We start from the raw sequence: 22,406 nt of genomic DNA, 5'->3' as shown, positions 1-22,406 counted from the left end.
AGAAATTGATTTCTGTCTCTATTTCCTTCCTCAAATGAAAAAAAAAATCAGTTAAAGTGATTGATATTCTTCTCACTTCAGAATATAAAATTTTACTGTTTACTCTAAAGTTACAGTGCATTTTATTTGCACTATACTAGTGACTTCGTGGCATTGTGACTTTTACATTAAAAATGTTTCAAAATGAAATATATGCAGGTATTCGAGCTAAAAAAGTTCATAAAACATTACAAAAATAGGAGCAGAGCAAAAACGGACCTCCAAAACTTCAGAGGTGGGATCAGTGAGCATCCCCTACCGACCGGTCACACCCGCCGTGTGCTCCTTGTCATGACCGGGAAATAAATCTTTATTACAGAATGCTATATTTATGAAAGTAGCATCCGACAGGTGTGAAAGATGGGCATGCATATGGCTCCTGATACTGATTCTGAATATGTTTAGAGGTCCGTGTTACTTCTACTCCCAAATTGATCGGTATCTCCATATAAAAAAAAAATCAGAAGGTGGTTGTTTTTTCCAACCATAGCGTAAAATTTAGTCTTTTCGCCTTCTAATGCGTGTTTTTTTTTTACTCAGCTACAAATTACTTTTAAATATATGAGAGAGAGAGAGATAGAGAGAGAGATGCTTTATAGTTTCTCACTTACTCGTAAAGTAAATCGAAGTTGTCCTGAAACATTTAAAGTATCTTGGCATGTCGAATCCAAAATGTATAAGAGATGATTATCACTGAATGATTTCCCGTCATTGCTAACTGCAATCTTATAAGCCACAACAAATTCGTTATTTGTTGGGGATGATCGTTTTTGCCTTAGATGAGGAAATGGGCATCGAATGTCCGCAACAGTATTGTGCACAGCAGGAACAATATGAACTCCTAAAGATTTATTTTCCCCTTTATAGTTTATCTACAAAATAATATCATAACCTTAGCCAAGCAAATTACTTGTTTCACAATCCATTGAGTAGAAATTTAAATATCTACACCTTTCAGTTAACACTGCATGGAATGTTTATCTCAGAGGACTACAAAATATGCATTGAAACTTAGTTTGAATAAATCATTTTGGAGGTAGAAAAGTGTCAAAAGGAATGACTTCTTTGTAAAAAAAAAATTCTAGAAAGAAAACGAAAATCACTCCATCCGTTTTATCAGAGTCTACCTAAGATGTGAAATTCATTTACTTTACTAGTTTTCTACTTCGATTACGATAGTACATAATTTTCATTATACACACCAACACTAAGTCGTACTTCATACATGTACTTCAAAGTATCCCGAAAACGAACATCATTTTAACCTGTATTTATTCTTAGATACGTTTACCTAGCCTTAGAAAGGTTCAATTTTTTAAAGGTTAATCACGTGATCAAAAATATTAAGATTCATTATTATGCAAATGAATTATTTTCTTAAAAAAGATTGCTACACATTTTTATTTACAACCTACATAATCATTTTAATAGTAAACAAAATGATTCTTATAAGCACCTCAAACTCCTCCATTCTGCAAGTCAGTTCAGGTCTGTCTAAAAAAGGATCACCCTCTAGTGATGCGATTTTACAAACAGGCTTATCACAAAGCCCCCCTGTGTCCAAATTTGCTCCAAATACGTGAGGAGGGTCATTAAAATTGATCGAACAATCTCCAGCTCCATAATTATTTCGGCAAATGCAATTACCTATGAAAAAAAACAACAAAACAAATCTAGTTAGAAAACATTCGAATATGAATGGAGTGTAATAACGACGTGGTATTCTGATTAAATAACTTCAAAATGAATTTTAAAATCCATTTCCTTCGCATATTTCTATTTAATTTTTTAAAGAAAGGTAAGTTAAATAAGAAATTACGAAAATGTAATAGTAGAAGAAGAACTATGTTTAACATGAATATATATTCACCACTTTGCTTACCATTATTGCAAACACCATTACCACTACATTCATTAGGACAACTAATTGTTTTGATCTGCTCTGCAATGCTTTGAGATTTACCACGTTCAGCTGTCTGTAGAGTTTGATTTTGTCGAAGTTCTTTAAAACACGCCGATTTTAAGCCTTCTCTTGAGGCAGAGGCCCAGTCTGTTGTGTTAGTTAGCTAGATTTAAAAAAGTGTCTTAATTGCTATACAGATATGCAAAGTGAGAATAACACCCTATCCCCCCTCCCCACACATACACGGATCCTCACATACGATACATATATACAATGGCGCCGAAAAGAATTTGGATGCAGTTAATCAGGTTGCTGCTCCTTCTGGACTCTATTTTTGGGAACCGATTTTTCCAAAGGTTGACTCATGAATTCGGAAATAGATTCCACATCTGAAGGGTCAATTTCTATTACAAAGCACAATATTTCATTAAAAAAAATTGACTTTTTAATCTGGATTTAAATTCTTTAGGCAAGGCTTTTCACAACTATTCTGCACATAATTCTAATATTAATCATAAAAAGGAATCACGGTCTAGTTAATATAGTATGCCATAGCATTAACGAAAGAGGCAGCCACGTAGCATCGATTTTGAAAGGGGGGGGCAGACAGAGAAAATTTTTTTTACTCACCTGAAAAAGTTGACAAGCAAAAAAAAAAAACAAAAAAAAATTGAAAATTGCAAAAGTCGAAAATCCTACTTCGTGGGGGGTGGGGGTTGGGGGTTGGTGGGGGGGGGGGTAGAGGGTACCTTTTTTCCAGTGCCAACTTCTTTCAGTACCACTTTCTTATACTATATTTTCCTCACCATAGAAAAGTGGGGAGGCCAACAAACCTTTCAATGAACATTTCCTATAGTATAGGTAAGATTGGGAAAAGAAGTGGGGGGAGCAGGCCCCCCTGGCCCCCCGGTTGCTACGTGCCTGAGTGGGAAACGTAGGATGTTCCTGGCAAACTATACTTTATTGACAGCGATTCCTTATATTTCCATTTCCTTGTAAAATAAAATTGTAGATTAAGATTTTAAAAATGTAGGCTAATAGATTTGAAATGTACGAGGACTCTCAAGTTTATTCAATAGTCCTCGCCCACTGACATTAAACACAGACAGCTGCACGAAATTTAAATGCATATTTGGCCTCCATGGCGTCAGACACAAAGACGGGTACGAGATTTTTTGTATATTAGGTATTCTGATCCCCTGACCTTTCGATTTGCCAAATTTACATCCCGGCAGAATTATCAAGAAATCAACTCCACTAACTTTCAAAGAATTTTCACAGAGAAATCAAATAGAAATGGAAATATTGAGATTAGATTTCAAGCCACGTAGTTTAGGTTGGCCCATTCAAAAGTTATACGGTTGAATTGATTTTATAAATACAAGTGGCAGTAAATGGAAAATTTAGAACGCATGTATGTGAAAACTTAGAATATTATATAAATTTCCAGACCTTTCGTAGGGGGAGGGGGAAGTAAAACAAACACTATTTCAATATTTTTGCTTTTGTGATAATTTACGGCAAAAAATAGAGCTCTTTAAACAATATATAAAATAAAATACATATATAAATAGAGCTCTTTATCCTAAACCGTCCAACTACTGGAAATTCCTTAATATACGCGTGGAATTAATTATCGCTTAATTTCGCGAGAAGCACCACACGCGAAATAAAAATACTCGCCTTTATTTTTATGGAGCTGAAATCTATGTAAAATCTCTTGATTAGCCGTCCATTCGCGAATAATTATTCTCGCGATTTGCCGTTGAAGAGCCCATTCGTGATAATAAGTAATCGCAAAAAAATAAAGAATTTACAGTAAATGGTAGAAAACATCTATCATATCACCTTTGTTTGCTTTAACCCCCTTCTGTGCAGTCACGCAAACCATTTCCCATGTCTAACGCAAAATCACGCATATACCGTTTTCCCACAATCACGCATTTTTATACCCTTTAAAAAAGTTTATTTAATCTTCAATTTATTGCTAAATTCCTTCTTTTCAAACATGCTTAAATTTCATAAAAAGAAAAGTTAATTTCTTATTAAAATATCTACGTCATAATATTATTAACGCTTAACTTTAGAATGACTTTTAAGTGTATGTTGCATAGCAATTTAATGTAAGTTATAAAGAGATAAATGGCTATTGCTAGAAATGCACACAGCAGATATTACCACGCACAACCGACCAATCATTGAATGAAAAGCAACGTTCACACCACCTATACATGTTTACATTTTACTTCAAACACATGGTTTACGTCAATCTATGATAGATAATAAAGGACCGCAAAAAATGTTCATATGAAAAATACAAAGATTAGAAACTCTAAAAGATGTACGTGACGTTTTTTATTTGTTGTTACCTAGAGAATATGTATAACAAAATGTCTTTGTTAAACACTATGCGCCTGGCGGCAACAAAGTATTAAAAACTATTTTTAGCATATAGGTAACAGTCAAGGATGCAAGGTCGTTGATCTTAATGTCATTTGAAGAAACTTTATTAGTGTAGTATGCATACCAAATATGAAATCTCTCTCACCTATGGTTCGAAAGTAATGGCGAAAGTTCGAAAAAAAGAGCTATTTTTAGCATATAGGTCACAGTCATGGTCAAAAGGTCATTGACCTTCGTGTCATTTCTATGAGCTTAATTCGTTAAGTGTGCATACGAAACATGAAGTCTCTAACTCCTATGGTTCGAAAGTAATGGCAAAAGTCCGAGAAAGCTATTTTTAGCATGTAGGTCACAGTCAAGGTCACAACGTCATTGACCTCGTAAAAGTATTAGTAGAGTATGCATACCAAATTTGAAGGTTCATAAGTTATGGCGAAGGTTAAAGTTGACAACAGACAGAGAGACAAACAGACAAACAGATTATACACACAAACAGATAAACAGACAGGACAAAAACAATGTACGCCTCGGATCTGTTGAAAATGAATTTTTTTAAGTTCAGAACACTAGCTGGGGCTTCAAGGGTCAAGAAAGCGAGCAGCATCTTCTGAGCATTTATTGACAGATGATACAAACATTTTTTTTTCTTGAAAACAGGCTTAATATCATATCACAAGTTTCGAAAAGTTGATAATTCTAAGAATTTTGTCTCCTAAGAACTAGAAAATGAAATAGACTAATATATATATAATTAATATTTCAACAAGAAAACAAATATAGACAACACTCAGTAAAGGTTTACAGATGAAAACGAATTTCAGAATATGTTACTTTGGTGCTAAAAGTGTAATAAGAGTGTAAATATGTCTGCGAAATATTATTTTTGATTTTTTTACTTGAATATCACAATGGTAAACTTTGATCGTCCCTCGCGGTCAGCACTACATCCCGTGGCTAATGATTTGATAAACTTGAATCTACACTTTCTGGGAAAGCTTTCATATAAATATGACCGATCATTGCCTTGCTGTTTTTGACGATTTTTAAAGATTTTTCCCATACATTTTTCGTAAAACTTTGATCATCCCTCGTGGCCCCATCCTACCCCCGAGGGTCATGATTTGAACAAACTTGATATTACACTACCTGAGGATGCTCTCATATAAATATGACTAATCTTGAGAAGAAGACTGTTAAAGATTTTTCTTTATATTACTATGTAAACATTTGATCGATCATAGTGGCTCCGCCCTACCTCGGGGTCATGATTTGGACAAACTTGAATCTACACTACCCGAGGATGCTTCCATAAAAGTAAGACCAATCATGGCTTTGCTGTTCCTGAGAAGAAATTTTAAAGATTTTTCCTGTACATTTCTATGTAAAACGTTGATTATGGCCCCTCGTGGCCCCACCCTACCCCCGGGGTTCTAAATTCTAAATGAAGTTCGAAGAATTAAGCTAATAGTGCACAAAGATTTTCGAGAGTTGTAAATAAATTGAGCAATAAATCTCAGGTAATTGTTGTGATTTTTAGTTGTGTACGTTTAGAAAAAAACATAATTTTCATTGCTCAGAACATACATATATTTGAGAAATTTTATTTAACCTTTTCAAAATACAGATAGGATACACAATGAAAAGAAAAAAGACATATTTCACTTCAATGAAATATATTGATATACCAAACAGTATTCAAGCTCAGAAGTCCATTAAACAATACAAAATGAGAACAGAGCAAACAATTACCTCCAAAACATCAGGTGTGATCAGGTGCCACGGAGGAGTGAGCATCCTCTGCCGACCGGTCACATGTACAGGGTGCTCCTTGCTCCTTGTCATGATCGGAAAATAACGGAAAAAAGTCGACAATTCGATGTGTAAATAAAAGCCCAACAATTAGTATGAAAACCGCGAGTCAGCATTTGACTCTTTGTTAAATTGTATTTGCCGACAAGGTCGTATTGACAATCAGATTTACGAAATGACGAATTTTAACTGGATTGTTGATATTGTTGCTTCCTTAACGTGTTTGTCAATAGTGTGCCTCGTTTTAAAAATTGTTCAAAGGTAGAGCATGCCCTCACGTATTGAATCTACTAAAGTTGACAATTGAAAATTAAAGTCATCACGTTTATCAAAACGCTTAGTTACTTAGTTATAAGATTATAATTGGCGTCTTCTACAAATAAACTATCGAAATATGAAACCGATATGCTAGATTTAGAGGTAACTTTGATTGCAAGCTCACTGGGATATATTGTTTCGACATAATAATGGAAATAATCATTATTAATTGCCAATGCGTCGTCCATATATCAAAATAGATAAAGCAATAAGTAAGAAAAAATGAATAAGATACTTATTCTATTGAAAAGATGCAAATGTTCTATTCGCATAATGATATGAAAATTTCGACCAAATTTGAAAAAAAGTTTAACGTTTAATGTATAACCTATCTATGGAACCTGATCCTACCTCTGTTAGCTGTGCTCTTGGGTTTCATTACTTGAATGGACTTATGATTTGAATATTGTTCCTTATTTCCTTTCATTTTTGAATAAGCATTTATATCCTTACCATGATATCTAAAGCGCAAGTTCTTATGGCATCGTTTGGATCTACTGATGGTACTTTAGTACACGCTTTAAATGCCATGGATTGATTCATGTAATCAGTGCACCATTTAAAAGCTTCTTCCTTTGTCATCGGAGTAAATTTAGGTACAGATCTCTGTTAAAGTAACATACCCATAAATAGATTTAAATCTCTTGTAACATTTTTTAAATGATGAATATTACAAATATGACTTTCGAATCAACTTTACTTATAGTTCGTTTATATTGTTTTTTCAATTAACGCTCTTTGCAAATTGCAAAGTATGAACATTTGATTTTAGAGTTAAAATAAATTGTCTGATTTATAAGGTTGGTTTGATGATAAATTAAAACTTACCTTTTGTTTTCTTTCATTAATATGAACAATGTTCATAGGAATATGACTGAAAGGGGACCTTCGTCGTCTTTGGTGCTTTTCAAAGCAAATATCTTGCTGAACAGATTTTATAGATGGTTCACAGTTAATAGTATCTACATTAGTGCACAAACTCTCTTCTATCAACTCGTTGACTTTGGTGATATTTGGATCACATATACAAAGCTTCTTATGTTGTTTCATTGGATCAAAATTTCTAATTTGTTGATAGTTCATGAGAAACAGATCGTTGGCTTTTTCAACACTGAAACATAAATAACTATTTGAAAGCATTCATCCAAGCATTCAAGCATTGATCCAAGCGAATTAACTCAAAAACTAGAAGCTACTACTATACATTATGAGAAACAAGTCAAAAATTATGTACAAGTTCTACAAATACTCCACAGAAGGAAACTATCAAGCAAAATGCTAGTATGCACTTATAATTAAGACTTTAGAAATAGACAAGATGCCCACGGACCTTATAGGTAACATGAGTATCCGTAGGAACTTTCCAACAATTTAATTTGATTCGTGTTTTTAATCAGAGGGCACAAACCTCACAATTTTGAAAAAGGCACCATTGCTTATCATCATTATTACTTAATACCAAGAGGCAGATCACAGAAACAAAGAGAAAATGCATTTCACTTTCTTACGAGTTGTTCACCCTATTTCACAGGAACCATTGACCGTCGGGCGACACATTTCAATTTTTTTTTTAAATTTTATCATGATTTTTGTCATCATAAATTGTTGATTAATAACAAAATAAGGATTTCAAGGGATTGATTTATTTTCAGTTTACGTACCCCCTCCAAATCCCTCTGGCCCCGTGACAGAGGAAGCTTTCTTCATCATAAATAAGTACTTAAATCATTGGCATAATACACAGGAGCAAAGGAGAATAATTTTAAAGAATCCATGCATTTTCATTAGATAAACATTAGGAAGCCTTGACCCAGGGGCCCTGAAATTTGCAAATCTCAAAAACACCCCCCTCCTCATAAATATGCACAAATTTCATTGGCTTAATACCCAGGCGTAGAAAAAAGATTTTAACTATAAAATCTTTATAGACCCGACCTAGCCAAAAATCCCTGACCTTGGGGCCCTGAAATTCACATATTAAGAAGATGCAGCCTTATTCAACATTACAATGCACTTGTTTGTTTATTTAATAGTCATGAGCAGAGAAGAATTTAAAGAATTTCTGCATTTTCACTTTATACTGTATATAGTCCCACCCTAGCACTAGAACCCCTGACCCTAGGGACCATGAAATCCACAATTATTAAAGAGGCAGTCTTATTGAACATTACAATGCACTTCGATAGTTTATTTAAATCCCATGAGAAGAAAATAAGAATTTCAAAGCATTTATGCATTTTCTCTATATAATCTTTATAGTCCATCCCTTGAACTAGAACCCCTGAACCTAGAGGTCATAAAATTCACAATTTTGGAAGAAACACCCTTATTCAACATAATACTGCTGTAAACCTATAGGGCTTAGAATGGACATTTTATTTGAATATTTTAAACTTGCACTATAATCATTTCATATCATAATAATTTTAATTATTAATACTGAACTTATTAGTGATAGTAAAATAAAATGAAAGTTTATTAAACAAGGATGTACATTATTAGTGTACCACATACAGTTACTTTATAATTGGAAATGAGACTTTCATTCCATGAACTATAATTATCTTGTTGAAACAAATTGGATGTTGTTGTTGGTACAATGAACTATAATTTTGTAAACCATTCTGTAAGGAATTTGATCAGAACAGACCAATTCAGTCCATCGTTATTAAGTAATAAGATTTGAACGGAAATGCAAAGTTACTATTGAGATTCTTGATCAAGAGTAAATAAACTGGTAACTTTGAAGTAGATAAGTAAAAGAGCTTAGGGCTAGAACTCCTGTGGTGCGGAGATGGGGACTGAGTCCATTATTATTACTAAGGTATGTTTACCTGTATATGAGGGTCAGTTGCCATGTTGGGATTCATAGGTCAGTGGACAGACCTACGGACAAAGCGTAGGTGGCAGGGCAATGGTAAGACAGCCATTGAAAAGTACTTTTATATATCCGGAACCATGAATACCCTCTGAGTACAAAATACCCTGTTTGGCCGGAAAACGGCATTTGAGACTAAATTCTTAATTCTTTGACTTTCTTTTGAAACACTCTTTTGAAATATTTTGGATTCTTAGTTTTACGGACTTTTAGTTCTAAAGCTCTCTTATATAATTGGAAAGGACCTTACAAACATTTGTATACAAAGTGTATTGGTCAATGCTGATTACAATTCCGTTATTAATTCAAAATCTATACGATCACAGTGTAATTATAAACTTGGAATCATTTAATAAACATTAAAAACAAAGACAATTTTTCTTCATTGGCTTACACTGCACTTGGTTAGTTTACTTAATGCCCATAAGCAGAGAAGAAGAATTTCAATGAATTTATGAATTTCACAATTTTGTTAGAGGACTCAGTGCTGAATAAGATCATTCCTACAGTTTGAATGCTTGTTGTCCAGGAGTAAAGAAGAAAATTTTGAAAGATTGCATTAATATTTTGGCTTTGCCCCCCCCCCCCCCCCGCCCCCGGGCGGGGGGGGGGGGAGGACCATGAAATTTACAATTTTTGTTTTCCTTCACCCATAAATACTATATGCGAAAATTGGTTGAAATTGGTTAAACAGTTTCAGAGAAGAAGCTCAAAATGTTCAAATGTACAGGGGCTGAGTTTATTTAATACTCAGGAACAGAGGGGAATATTTTTGAAAAAAATTCCATTTTACTATATAATCAAAAGACACCCCCAGCACCAGATCCCCTGACCTTGAATCCATAGAATCTGCAGTTTTGGAAGATGTACTCTTGTTAATCATAACTATGTACTTAGTTAGTTTGTTTAATGCCAAGGAAAAGAGGAGAAGATTTTCAAAGAATTAATGTTTTCACTATAATATCAATAGAGCCCCAACCTATTACCAGAACCCCTGCCCAGGGGTCATGCAATTCACAGTTTATGAAGAGGCACCTCTGGTAATCATAACTATGTACTTGGTTAATTTGTTTAATACCTAGAGGCAGAGGAAAATTTTTTCAAAGAAATAATACATTTTTACAATATGATCTATATAGCTCCACCCTATCACCAGAACCACTGACCCACGGGCCATGAATTTCACAACTTTGATAGACGACTCAATGCTGAATAAAATTATTCGAACAATTTGACTGCATGATGTTGAGGATTGAAGAAATAGATTTTTAATTCTTGCATAAATTTTAGTGGTTTTGGTCCCACCCAAGGCCCCATGGGGACAGGAGCCATAAAATTCACCATCATTTGTCCCTTTTCACCCATAGATGTTGTATACCAAATTTGGTTTATACTAATTAAGTGGATCCAGAGAAGAATCTAGAAATGTTCAAAAGTTAACGACTGACGTACGATGACGGACGAAATCAGATAGCAATAAGTCACCCTAAAACACTATACACTAGTTACAAGTGTAATGGGGAGCGTTACAGATGTTTCCCAAAAGCTCCTTCATTCTTTTCTTGTGCCATTACTGGAGTTTTATGAAGAGACTTAATTTTACATTCGACAGCTGACTTGTACATTTTAGTAGTTGGAGTTGGTCTGTGTTTAAATTGTAGAAGTCAGTCGTCCATTGTAAAAGTAAGTCTCTTCATAAAACTTGCAGGATATGAATACGCCATCCAGTCATGACAAAAAGTACATGTTAATTCTGAGTATCAAACTAATTCATTAAAATATATAAGATAAGTCTAAACAAGTATGTTGGTCCTTTAAGCATTTATTGCACGTGCATACGTGTTCATGATGACTAAGTCATCTTGTTTACAAAATCGATGTACATGTACTCGTATTTTATAAAACTGATTATCAAATAATTTTATCAACGTGTGAAAAGATTACAGCAATATCAAAGATATGGGTCATTAATCACATTGCACGTACATGAATTCATGTTTCTGTATACATTTTTTATAGAAGAATAATGTAGGAATCCGTTATACCTATTCATATTCTTAAGTCGCCCTCGTGGCGCAGTGGTTAGAGCATCTGCTCTAGAGTAGCGAAGTAAGGAGTCAATCCTTACGTCGCGGGTTCGAATCCTACTGCGGGACGTGGAGACCGGTCCTTCGGATGAGACCGTATAAACCGAGGTCCCGTGTCGCAGTAGGTGCTGGCACGAAAAACTTGACAGTGACATTTTGTTAGCGGAACTTTTAAAGAAAACGAATGTAACAAATCAACTACTTCAGGAATTAGTTGCGGTTTGTAGTAATTTACTACCCACGCATCAACTCAATTCAAGTTTTGATTTAATTCACTTTGTGGATGCAGGTGAAACAAATTTGAAAACAGCGTCAGCGCAAAATTTTGAGGTAAGCTCATATCAGTCTCCCACTCAATTGATACAGAGGGAAGTTAATGAACTTGCTTTGCAAAAAGAAGCAACCAGAATGAAACAAAGGATCAAAGTCAGTTGGATGCAAACTCTCAACTCAAGATAACAAACTTACTTTAAACAAATAAGTAATGCCAACCGCGCAAAATATTACGAAAAATGGGTAAATCTGGAAAATCCCGTAATCCCTAGGAAATTTAGAATCAAGCTGATTCGGAGAGAACCAATAAAACAAACAAATGTTAGAATTAGGACAGCTAAGAACCGTGTGATAGGGAAAATACAACTACTCAGAATGAAGGCAGAAAACAACCATAAAAAGTTATGTCCATTGACCTAGAAATGAAACGCATACTGAAAACTAAAGCATACGGCAGAATATTAGAAATACTTCAAGATATGCGGAAATCTGAATGCCTTTAGGAAGAAAAAAACCTCATACAACAGATGGAGATATACAGAAACCTGGCTTTTGGATTATGAAAAGAATTACGGTAAGGAAATTACTAAACCCAAAAACACAAGACTACAGCAATTGTCTATTAGACAAGTTTCTAGGAAAAGTTACGCGTCCGCCGTTAGAAACAACTAAACAAATAATTTTACAGATACTGTGGATCTTCCTACCGAAAATGCAACTAAAGCAATGAATACATTTTCGGGGAAACGAAAATATACAAGGATGAACCAACACGAGAACTCTAAACACAGGAGTTACATTTCTCATTCAGCTATTTCACAAAACCGACCGTTTCAGAGACATACAGAATCGGGACAATAACGGTAAACATAAAAATCACCGAGGAAATGGCACAAATAAACAACCACCAAACTTTTACAGAAACGAAAAAACAACATACATCGGTAGAGGGGTACGCAATTAGTTTTTAGGAGGAGGCAAAATGAACCAAGGTGAAAGATACAAAAATCAAATGCCTCAATTATAAGCAACAGCAATGCCGGGGATACGTCCGAGAGTTTAATTAAAATGGAACCAAAAGTATTTCATCTTTCCGATAGACAACTAACGGATTCCGAAATCAAGTTACTATCTAAGGGTCTAAAATACATCCCTACGACTCAAGTAAATAATCAAGAGCTTAAAACGGATATAAAAGCCTATACTCGGCGACTCAGGCTACGTGAATATTTTCATGAAAGTGATACCAGTGAATCTGATTCCGAGTCCACAGACGCACAAGAAACAGACCTTGTTAGAAACAAATCCAAGTTTAACCAAAAACGAGGAAGAAATAGAACTTTGGATGCTGTTTGCGACAGATTAGAAAATATTCATTTCACAAATAAACCCAGGAATATTAATCCAAACCATTCTAAGGAAGAAGAAAAACCTCTTAAAAAACCTCAGCGATGACCCTAACATCATAAACAAAGAGGCCGATAAAGTAGGCCGAGTCGTCCTAATGAATAAGGATTTTAACAAAAGTAAAATTTTACAAATGTTGCAAGACAATAATTTTTATGAAAGAATGCGCAACTGTCATGAGAAGACAACAATTACAAAAATAAAAAAACTTAGTATATGGACCACTATCGGAGGGTTTTACAGATAAGGAAAAGGACTACTGTGGTTTCATCAATTTTCGTTGGCATCAATTTTCGTGGATTTTGTAAAATAGACATTTTCGAGGATACGTAATTTCGTGGACAAAGGCATTGCCTACACAAATGTATGTTATATTTCGTAATTCAATAAACATTTGAATTCGTGGATCTCCTCAACAACGAAATCCACGAAAATTGGTGCTCAACGAATATTGATGAAACCACAGTACCTGACAAACTGAGAGAGTCAATTCTATGGTTTACCTAGAGTGCACAAGTCTAAAATTATTAAGGATGCCATAAAAAAGCAAAATAGTATATGTATTACATGTGTTGATCCGACTGATTTAAGCTTCAGACCCATTGTAGGAGGACCGAACTCTTCAACGCAGACTGAGTCATTTATTGGATATACTTTTAAAACCATATTGTCAAAAAGTACCCAGCTTTCTGAGAGACGATCTGGATTTTATAAATCATTAACCTACTCATGTCACCTCTAACACCAAACTTGTCACACTGGATGTTGTAAGTTTGCTAGCTGTCAAATTCTGGATTTAAATATATCCCGATGTTCTAAACCAAAGGTTTCAACGGGATTTCATCCTGGAGGCTTTAAAATTAGTTCTAGATAACAATACGTTTGCTTTTTCAGACCATCTTTTCCTCCAAATTAAGAACAGCAATTGGGACAAAAGTCGCACCTACCTATGCAACATTAACCCTTGGTTATCTAGAATATGAATTACATGATCAACTATGTACGTTGTGGGGGATAGAATCTGCTAACAAAATACGGTCTAAATGGAAAAGATTTTTAGACGATTGTTTTATCTTATAGGAGGAGGATGTCGATAAACTAATGGAGTTTTATGATCTACTTCACCAAATGAATTCGGATATCAATTCACGATGGAAACAGATAATATGCAAATGCCATTCCTCGATGTTCTTGTAACAAAGGATAATACCAGCTTAAATACGGATAATTACTATAAACCAACCGATACACACCAATATCTGCATTTTGGATCGAGCCATCCCCATCACACTTAAAAAGCTATACCATATAACCTCGCAAGAAGGATATGCACCATTGTGAGTAATACCAATATCAGGGATATCAGACTGGAGGAATTAAAATTGTATTTATTAAACCAAAAATATCCAGAACTTGTAGATAATAGTATAAAGAAAGCCAAGGAGTGCGATAGAAGTCAGTTACTTTTAAACATACGACGTGCGAATGACGTTGAAATAATACCATTTGTGCACACGCATAACCCGAGAAATTAAAACATAAGTTCAATTATTTATGAAATGAACAACCTCTTTAGAGAGGACAAACAAACGAAAAACGTATACAAGAACTGTCGTTTATCAACAGTAAACGCCAACCCAAAAACCTAAAGAGAATACTTTGTTCTTCCCAATTCAACAACCATACTTATATAGTCTCTAAGTGTAAGAACCCTCGATGCGGTACATGTGAATACATTACAGAAGGGACCAGCTATACTTTCAATGGGCGTGAATTTAAAGTTAATGAAAACATGTCATGTGATACAAAAAATGTCATTTACGCCATCACATGTCCTTGATGCAAGGAATATTATATTGGTGAAACCGGCAACACTCTCCGTTCCCGTGTACGTGTACATAAGCAACACATTAGTACACCCGAATACAGACAAATTCAAGTTCGCACCTGGAGGCGTGTTTTAAAAACATTTCAAAATTTTTCCTTTCTATAAACTCAGGTGTGCCACTGATATCCAGAGACGGGAAAAAGAAAAAAAATTATGTTAGTATTTTTAAACTAAAACTTAAAAGTGCTTTATAAGTTACTTGTGATTTCCCGTACTTTTTTCATATTGTATCTATGACGTCATAATATAGACATTTAGGTTACGCTTAACATGACGTCACAATCACTGTTACTATGATACTATTGTAAGCTTCTCAAAATAAAAAATGAAAGCGCTAAAGCTTAACTTAGGATTTTTGTGGTTTCTTTTTATAATTTTTTTGTATTATTATCCGATTACAGAGACATTATTTTAAATTTTATATATATATATAGAGAGAGGATATCTATATTGTGTGATTTGATATTGGCTTTATCCAACGAGTTGAAATGGTGTGTATATATTCGCGAGGTTTGCCGAGCGAATATACACCATTTCACGAGTTGGATAAAGCCAATATCAAATCACACAATAATAGATGTTCTATTTATCTCATACGACTTTCTTTTTAACAAAACCTTGAGACTTTCCCTACGAAACTACATGAATGATTGCCAATTCAAATTGGTGACGTATAACTCGATGACGTAGCACCGTTATGTTGTCATGCCTCGAAAGAAAGTAGATCGTGTTGAAAATTTAGAATTTTTGCTATCTGAGTCTTTGAAAATATCATGTTAAAATTGCTGGAGCTTTACATCAAACGAACTTCTGACTGAAAGTTGTTAGGCCTATGGGGATCGTGAAAATCAACTCTTTTTACAATGGCAGTAAAAACGTCTTAGGCAAGGCTAGGGGCCTAGTCGTCTAGATGCATTGCTGATCCATGGTAAGTTACACCTACATTACTAGGCATGCATACGTAGCATAATATAAGAAAGCATTGTTGAAGATGTCAAAGGAGACTTATAACAACAACTTAACTGGCAGGCTTTACTTTCTCCGAAAACAATTTAAAGGTTGGGGGGGGGGGACTAACATCTGTCTTAAGGTTCCTTGATAAAATAAGACACTTCTTTGACATACAAGTTTTTTTTTGTTTTTAACGATATTATTGCCCTTTATCATTCATTTTATTAGGGCAACAATTTTCACAAATAAAAGTTTCAATGAAATAAAATCTCGAAGCGAGGGCTCGTGTAAAAACCGAAAGTGCTATTGATAAAGCATCTACCCGTTGATAAAGCATAAGTTTATCCAACGGCCTGTATCACGAACACGTATGCGATAAATATATATATAGATACAACTATACCGACCACTGTGAATTCATGGTCTTCTGATATATATATATATATATATATATATATATATATATATATATATATATATATATATATATATATATATATATATATATATATATATATATATATATATATATATATATATATATATATATATATATAAAGCACTAAAAAGGACCAACGACACGAACAATAACAATTGTCAGATTCTTTGGACGCCCTTTCCCTTCCTCAGGACAAAGAAAAAAGTTAGAAAGTCATACAAACAAAGGAAAAAGAGAATTAAAAAACTAGCATGACTACTAAACTACTAAACACTATATATTTACATTCTTAGTTACATGTTAAATTGGAAATTTTTATGAACTCTATTAAAGAAAAAAATCTGGACCGCTATGCAATACGTCCGGTCTATCGAGTATACTCGGGTGAAGTACCATTTACATAATTGAATGAAATAATTATGCTAATTTATTCCGACAATCAGTAAATCTTACATTGTTTCATTTTCTAAAAATGGCGTAACTATACTTGATAAAGAATAATCTAAGAAAAATAATATAGCAAAGATATTTTAACATTTGAATTATGATCTATTATACATTCTGAAATGTAAAAAAAACCAAAAGCGTAAGCAATACATAGTAATGTGAATTGTTCGAGAGTTTGTTACGCAAATTATTTGTAGAGTTTACATTAAATTGAGAGAAAAATCTTGTTTATACAAGGATACCGCTAAACAACTAGCACTACTACTAAACTACACATATAAAAGGGATAAACTGATGGATATACGGGTGGATCTGTGAAGATACTGTTGGCGAAAAAAGGATATAAAAAACACTAAAAAAAAACAACAACAAGAGCCTCGAGGCATTCCTTACGTTCGCCAACACCTTTCATCAGTCGATCAAATTTACAGTAGACTTATCTAATTCGAAAAACGTATTCCTAGATACTACATCTTACCCTGATTGATGGTGAAATCGAATTCAGTCTCCACACCAAACCCACAGACTCCCACCTATATCTTATGCCCACTAGCTGTCATCCCCCCACACTCTTACGGGAGTGCCTAAGGGTCTAACCACCAGAATTCAACGCATCTGTTCGTCCCCTGCCTTATATCAGGAGCAAAGTGGTCTTCTTAAATCCCACTTATGCAAAAGAGGCTACAATGCCGGCACCGTACAAACAGCTATTGATGAGATGGCGGGACATGACAGGCAAAACCTACTACGCTACAAGGAGAAAGACAATAGCGGCAGGGTCCCTCTGGTAACCACATACAATCCCGTTCTTAAGAACCTTAGCGGTATCCTTCAAAAGAACCTACCAATTCTCCATTCAAAAAACGAATGGCAGAGGTCTTTAAGGAACCCCCATTGGCTGCATACAGACGCCCAAGAACCTAAAAGACATGGTAGTAAGAACCAGACTGGACAACCCATTACCTAACGGGGGCTTTAAAAACTTGCTGTGACAGAAGATGTCTTCTTTGTAAGCACAGCTCTGACACAGACAGTTTTAACAGCCCTGTTACAGGCCGCAGCTACAAAGTACTAGGGAATTTGCCCTGTCATACTGACAACTGCATTTATCTCATCAGTTGCAAAGTTTGCTCCAAACATTATATCGGTGAAACAGGAGGTCTCCGCAGGAGAGTCAATAACCACCGTCCGACCATTAGAGCCAGAAAACTCAATGAACCCGTTGGGGAACATTTCAACCTTGAGGGTCACAAATGGGAGGACATGACAGTACTGGTGATTGACCATAACCCAAAATGGACAGACGCTCAGAGAAAAAGCAAAGAAAAGTTCTGGATGCACATATTGAAGTAATTCCGCCCTTATGGTATTAACAAACTGAATGACTTCACCAGAATGAACGTAAACTAGACCCAATTCCTGAAGATACTAAACAAGATTATTCCCTCAATTTAGTGTTAACTCTACAGTTAATTTGCGTCACCAACTCTGGAACAACCCACATAACTATGAATTGCTTACGCCTTTGTTAATTAATTTTTCCCGATAATAAGTCCTAAAATATTTCAAAATTTATAATAGATCATAATTCATATTTTAAAATATCCCTGCTATATTATTTTTCTTTGATTATTCTTTATCAAGTATAGTTACGCCATATTGAGATAATGACACAATGTACGATTAACTGATTGTCGTAATTAATTAGCATAATTCATTCGTTCAATTAGGTAAATTGCACTCCACCTGAGTATACTCGATAGAACGGACGTATTTCATAGCGGTCCAGATTTCTTTCTTTAATAGTGTTCTTAAAACTTCCAATTCAACATCTAACTAAGTTTGTAAATATATAGTGTTTAGTAGTTAAGTAGTAGTACTAGTTGTTTTTGTTTCTCATTTCCTTTGTTCTTATGACTTTTTAACTTTTTTCTTTGTCCTGAGGAAGGGACAGGTGCCCTGTCCCAAAAATTTGACAATTTTTATTGTTCGTGTCGTTGGTCATTTTTAGTGCTTTATATGTTAGTCCGTTATTTATACATTGAATTGACAACGGATTTTTCCGTGATTTTCCGATTATGCTAATGAGCACACGGCGAGTGTAACCGCTTTGCAGGGGATGCTCACTTCTCCATGGCACCTAATCCCACCTTTGATGTTTTGAAAATCTGTGTTTTTTTCTGCTTATATTTTGTCTTGTTTTATTGACTTTTGATTTTGAATACCCGAACTATTTTAATTTTTTTCTTCCAGTTTATGCACGCCTATTATACACAAATGTTCTATATTTTGAGATAAAAAATCTTGGTTTAATTTCTTACCTCCATGATAAGGCAAATGCTTTTGGATCTCCTTCTAGATTTTTTCCAGTGCCTTTTTCTCGAAGTGTATTTGATCCAAGCCGGCTGCATAGTCCTTCCGATCTATTTACATCTTTGCGGGAGGGAAAGACGTGTAGTTCGATAGTGTATGCATTAAACCGGTGTTGTAGTCTAGCCTCTACATAGGTGCCAGTTACAAAATGGATCTAAGATAAAAAAAAAAATGACGAGCAAATTCAGAACATCCAAATTCTCTAATTTGTGGTCTTATTAGTTGGCATGAATTAGGAACGCATTGCCAAAGACATAGTACCTCCTTACACATAGTTGCAATAATGATGTCTTGCTATTCAACGAGTTCAAAGAGTTCGAGAGATATAAGGTAACAAACAATATTTTTGGACATATCTGTCTCAGGTAGGTAATGAAAATGTGGAAATATGGGAAAAGATCGCAGTAAAAATCTTGTCACAGGTTGTCCACACGTAAAATAAACATGGGAAACTTATCTCTGGTTGCAAAGGCTACTACAAAAAGTAGATGTTTTAATTAAAATTATTCTGTAGAAGCAAGCAAATCCTAGTCTTTTCAGGTCAAAATTGTGGCAGAAGTTAAAAGTTTCAAAATTAAATGTAAGACTTCAAGGTCATAAAATGAAAACCCTTACATTTCGAAAAACTTGACACATATAATGCACATGCTTCAAAGTCAAAGATGAGAAATTTCGAGAAACCGTACAGCAATCAAGCTCTATATCCATTGGAATTAAAAAAATTGGAAAAGCAAAACCAGGAACCTTTAAAGACATCAGATGAAGGAAGATGCCATGAAGGAGTAAGCATACTCCCTTAAACCAGAATGACAGACAGAAATTCAAGGCAAAAGTAAAAAGTAATAATGTATGTAGAAGGGTCTGGATAGGCAATACACATTAGAGAAGCACTATACCAGGGGCTAGTACCACAACCTATGTTAAACTGTAGAAAATGAAAGTTGAACAATGTTCAAAGTTGCGGTCATGAGTATTATAAAGCATTTGGAAAGATGTTGTCAGTTTTAATATCATGTTAAATCTTTTTTCTTTCATTCACAAAATATTATATAGGTGCTATTATACTGACAAACTGACAGAAACACATAGCCAGGTATAGATAGTTTTCGGCAGGCCTGAATTTCGCAGGAGTTATTTCCCGTTGGAGCCTTATTGGAGGTCCAGCTAGCAAGATAGCTTGGACAAATATAAATTTGTAAGGAAAACTTTGTTACATGTATCTTAACCCAATTGTCCGATATTACAAGTTTAAATTTGTTAAAAATTAAGGAATTAGGGCCTGTATACCTCCAATATGGCAACCAACGGGAAATAACTCTTGCCAAATTCGAAAACTTTCTAATAACTATAAGTATATTCATTTGATTTTTATATTTTCATTGATTGAATTAATTTTAATATTTGATAAAATTTTGGTTTGCAGCTGGATAATAAATGTTACTGTAATTAAACTGAACTTAATAGATTTACGTAAAAAAAATCGATGTACCCAATACGTCCATTCGTTTCCTTTTCTCTTTGTAACTTTCAACGTATTCTCCACACAGCTTGGAAATCCAAAATACCAAGGTTTCCTATCTGGACATCTGTCAATCATAAATACGTCGGCGGCCGATCGAATTGCAATCCCGCATGTGCAATATATATCTGGTGAACCATTACACGACGTTACTTTACTTTGAATCTGAAAGTATTATATTCGTTTGTTGTTATTTTTTGTAAATACTGAAAATTCATATTCAAGAAAATCAAATGTATTTTAATGTGTGTAAGAATCAAAAAGTGAAGGGCACAATGATTCAAAAAGTTAAAATGAGTTAGCATTGTTCGTCAAAGTTTCATAAATTAACCATTCACAGAGCAAAGCGTCACACTACTTCTAAAAATGATTTTTTCAAAACGGGTGCGTAGCTGTGTGTGTTTTGGGGAGGGGTGTAGCTGGCGCTAAGCTGGAAGGAAGTGAATCAAAAAACGGTCATATCTTATTAAAATCCGTTTTATTTCATCTATGGGTGTCTTAACCTAGCTGCAACCATTGGGCCTTTTCGCGGTTAAATTGTTAGGCCTTTGTCTTCAAACTAAATTAACAACGTATAGTTCTGTTTACCTGATAATTGCGTTGGGTTTACGGTAAGTGTGACCGGTCAACAGGATAAAATAATTTGCAAAAAATTCGGTCATTTGGTAATGCAGAGTTTGAATTGGTTAAAGTTTTTGGGTCTGATTAGGTTACTCATGAGACAGTTCAGAGGAGGAGATAGAAATGTTTGAATGGTACAGAGTCTGTCAAAGATGCAGCTTAGTCAAGTTGACCTATGACTACGAGGGGTGATCAAAAAGTTCACAAACTATCTCTATATCTACAAAACCACTATTCAGATTAGAATGAACTTCGGTACACACATAGTCATACAAAAGTTCTATGAATAGCATATGCTGAATAAAGTTTTTCTTCTCGTTTGTGACGTCACAATGTGAAAATGACGTCACTATTAAGGTCACTTGTGACGAAAAATGGTTGTCTCTGTCGAACTCGTTCAACAAACGACTGTACAATTTATTGTACATCTTAGAAATCCCTCTACAGTATCATATAATAATTTGTACACAGTTTATTAGGATAAATGAGTTCCTATAAATTCAATTAATGATTGGATTAATCGTTTTAGTGAAGGAAGGCTGATGGTTAAAAATGATACTTGTCATCTTACCCAGTGAAAGCAAGTTTGAAAAGATATGTATTTTTAATTAAGCAATTTGCTATCAAAAACCTCCAATTAGCACTTTGAAAAATAGTTAAATATTTGAACAATGATATTAGTATTAGATACCTAAGATATCGTTTAGTTTAGATTTTAAACATATTAGATATGATAAAAAGGATGCACCCATTCTCTATCCACCTTGAATAAAGGTCTCTCCTGAGACAGAGGATTTGTGTTTTAATGGTCGCCGTGCTTATTTTTGGAAAGGATATTATTATCCACCCATTTTGTTGCCGAGATATGACCATTTCTGACAAATGAACTGTTCTTGTCATAAAAATTAACTCACATGGAAAGAAATATACTACTCATAAAAATCTTTCAACTTTTGTGACAGAACGCTAAGGAGGGGGTCATGTGACCGCCAATATCAAGTGATTCGCGCATGCGCAGAACGGTGGTTGACGTGCATTAAAATCGGGGAGG

General features: G+C 34.5%; 1 protein-coding gene across 1 annotated transcript in view; it reads right to left on the bottom strand.

Annotated features, from left to right (window-relative positions):
• Positions 1 to 22,406, bottom strand: part of LOC134231579 (von Willebrand factor D and EGF domain-containing protein-like) — a 39,748-nt gene that overhangs the window by 4,985 nt on the left and 12,357 nt on the right. Inside the window, exons 10-16 of the mRNA XM_062713549.1 lie at positions 20,705 to 20,899; positions 19,164 to 19,369; positions 7,301 to 7,583; positions 6,926 to 7,078; positions 1,922 to 2,105; positions 1,496 to 1,686; positions 651 to 911 (exon numbers count right to left, since the gene is read on the bottom strand). Coding sequence (XP_062569533.1) covers positions 651 to 911; positions 1,496 to 1,686; positions 1,922 to 2,105; positions 6,926 to 7,078; positions 7,301 to 7,583; positions 19,164 to 19,369; positions 20,705 to 20,899 — 1,473 coding nt within the window. The remainder of the gene's footprint in view (positions 1 to 650; positions 912 to 1,495; positions 1,687 to 1,921; positions 2,106 to 6,925; positions 7,079 to 7,300; positions 7,584 to 19,163; positions 19,370 to 20,704; positions 20,900 to 22,406) is intronic.

This window comes from Saccostrea cucullata, unplaced genomic scaffold (genome assembly GCF_032062105.1).
Source record: "Saccostrea cucullata isolate Sc308-1 unplaced genomic scaffold, CSIRO_AGI_Scuc_v1 ctg1421, whole genome shotgun sequence".
Taxonomy (NCBI): domain Eukaryota; kingdom Metazoa; phylum Mollusca; class Bivalvia; order Ostreida; family Ostreidae; genus Saccostrea; species Saccostrea cuccullata.
The sequence above is the reverse complement of the archived record's forward strand: the minus strand, read 5'-3'. Positions and strand labels throughout refer to the sequence as shown.